Raw genomic sequence first — 821 nt, forward strand, 5'->3', positions numbered from 1 at the left:
ATGGGAGTTTGGGAATGGTTTGGGAATACTCTCTCTCTCTGTCTCTCTCTCTCTCTCTCCTTCCATATAAGTCACCTGGCCAAACTTCCTGTTGTTTTCTTCTTTCCCCTCTTCTGGTTTTGTCTCGTAGCTCGCGGCAACTCGTGGACCCCCAGGAACCATCGTCCGGAGAAGCTCCGTGATTCGCTCGAGAAGCTCGAGGTAACCGCCCCTAGGGTAGGGGCGCTGCTGGGAGTTTTCCCTTTCCGAAACGCCCGATTGATTAACAAATAGGGGCATCCTCTGTTTTCTTTCTCTCTGAATCCCTCGCTCCTCTCTCTCTCAACACCTCTCTTTCGCTCCCTGCTCTGTCATCGAGGGGGATATTTGAGGGGATCAGGCACCTAAAGGTTCCCCTCATCCCTCCTTCCTCCCCATTTTCTTTCTAGCATTACAGACGTATCTTTGTTTGCTTGGCCCTGGCTGAGCCTGTCCCCCCTCCACCCCTCCACCATTGTCTGAAACTAGAAACATCGAGTCCCTCCCTCCCCTGCCATCTCCCAGCTGTGTTTGGAATATTCCTGGAATGACTGAGCCTTACTCACACACGCCGAGTGCACATGCACACAGACACACACAGACACACACACTGAGACACACAGACACACACACACAGACACTCACACACAGACACTCACTTTCTCGCTCACTCACCTGCATCGTCTTTCCCGGTCTCTCGTCCCTCTCCCTCCCCCTACTCACTGTGTTTCAGGAGCTGTTACAGACCAACTCAGTTGTTCACTCCAGATGGAAGAGCAAGCATTGCTGCCAGGTACACCCCC

General features: G+C 53.0%; 1 protein-coding gene across 1 annotated transcript in view; it reads left to right on the forward strand.

Moving 5' to 3' along the window:
- Positions 1–821, forward strand: part of LOC135513364 (WD repeat-containing and planar cell polarity effector protein fritz homolog) — a 106,170-nt gene continuing 105,349 nt past the window's right edge. Inside the window, exons 1-2 of the mRNA XM_064936291.1 lie at positions 1–201; positions 752–811. Of these exons, the coding sequence (XP_064792363.1) occupies positions 1–201; positions 752–811 (261 nt within the window). The remainder of the gene's footprint in view (positions 202–751; positions 812–821) is intronic.

The sequence above is a fragment of the Oncorhynchus masou genome, chromosome 24 (genome assembly GCF_036934945.1).
Source record: "Oncorhynchus masou masou isolate Uvic2021 chromosome 24, UVic_Omas_1.1, whole genome shotgun sequence".
Lineage (NCBI taxonomy): Eukaryota > Metazoa > Chordata > Actinopteri > Salmoniformes > Salmonidae > Oncorhynchus > Oncorhynchus masou.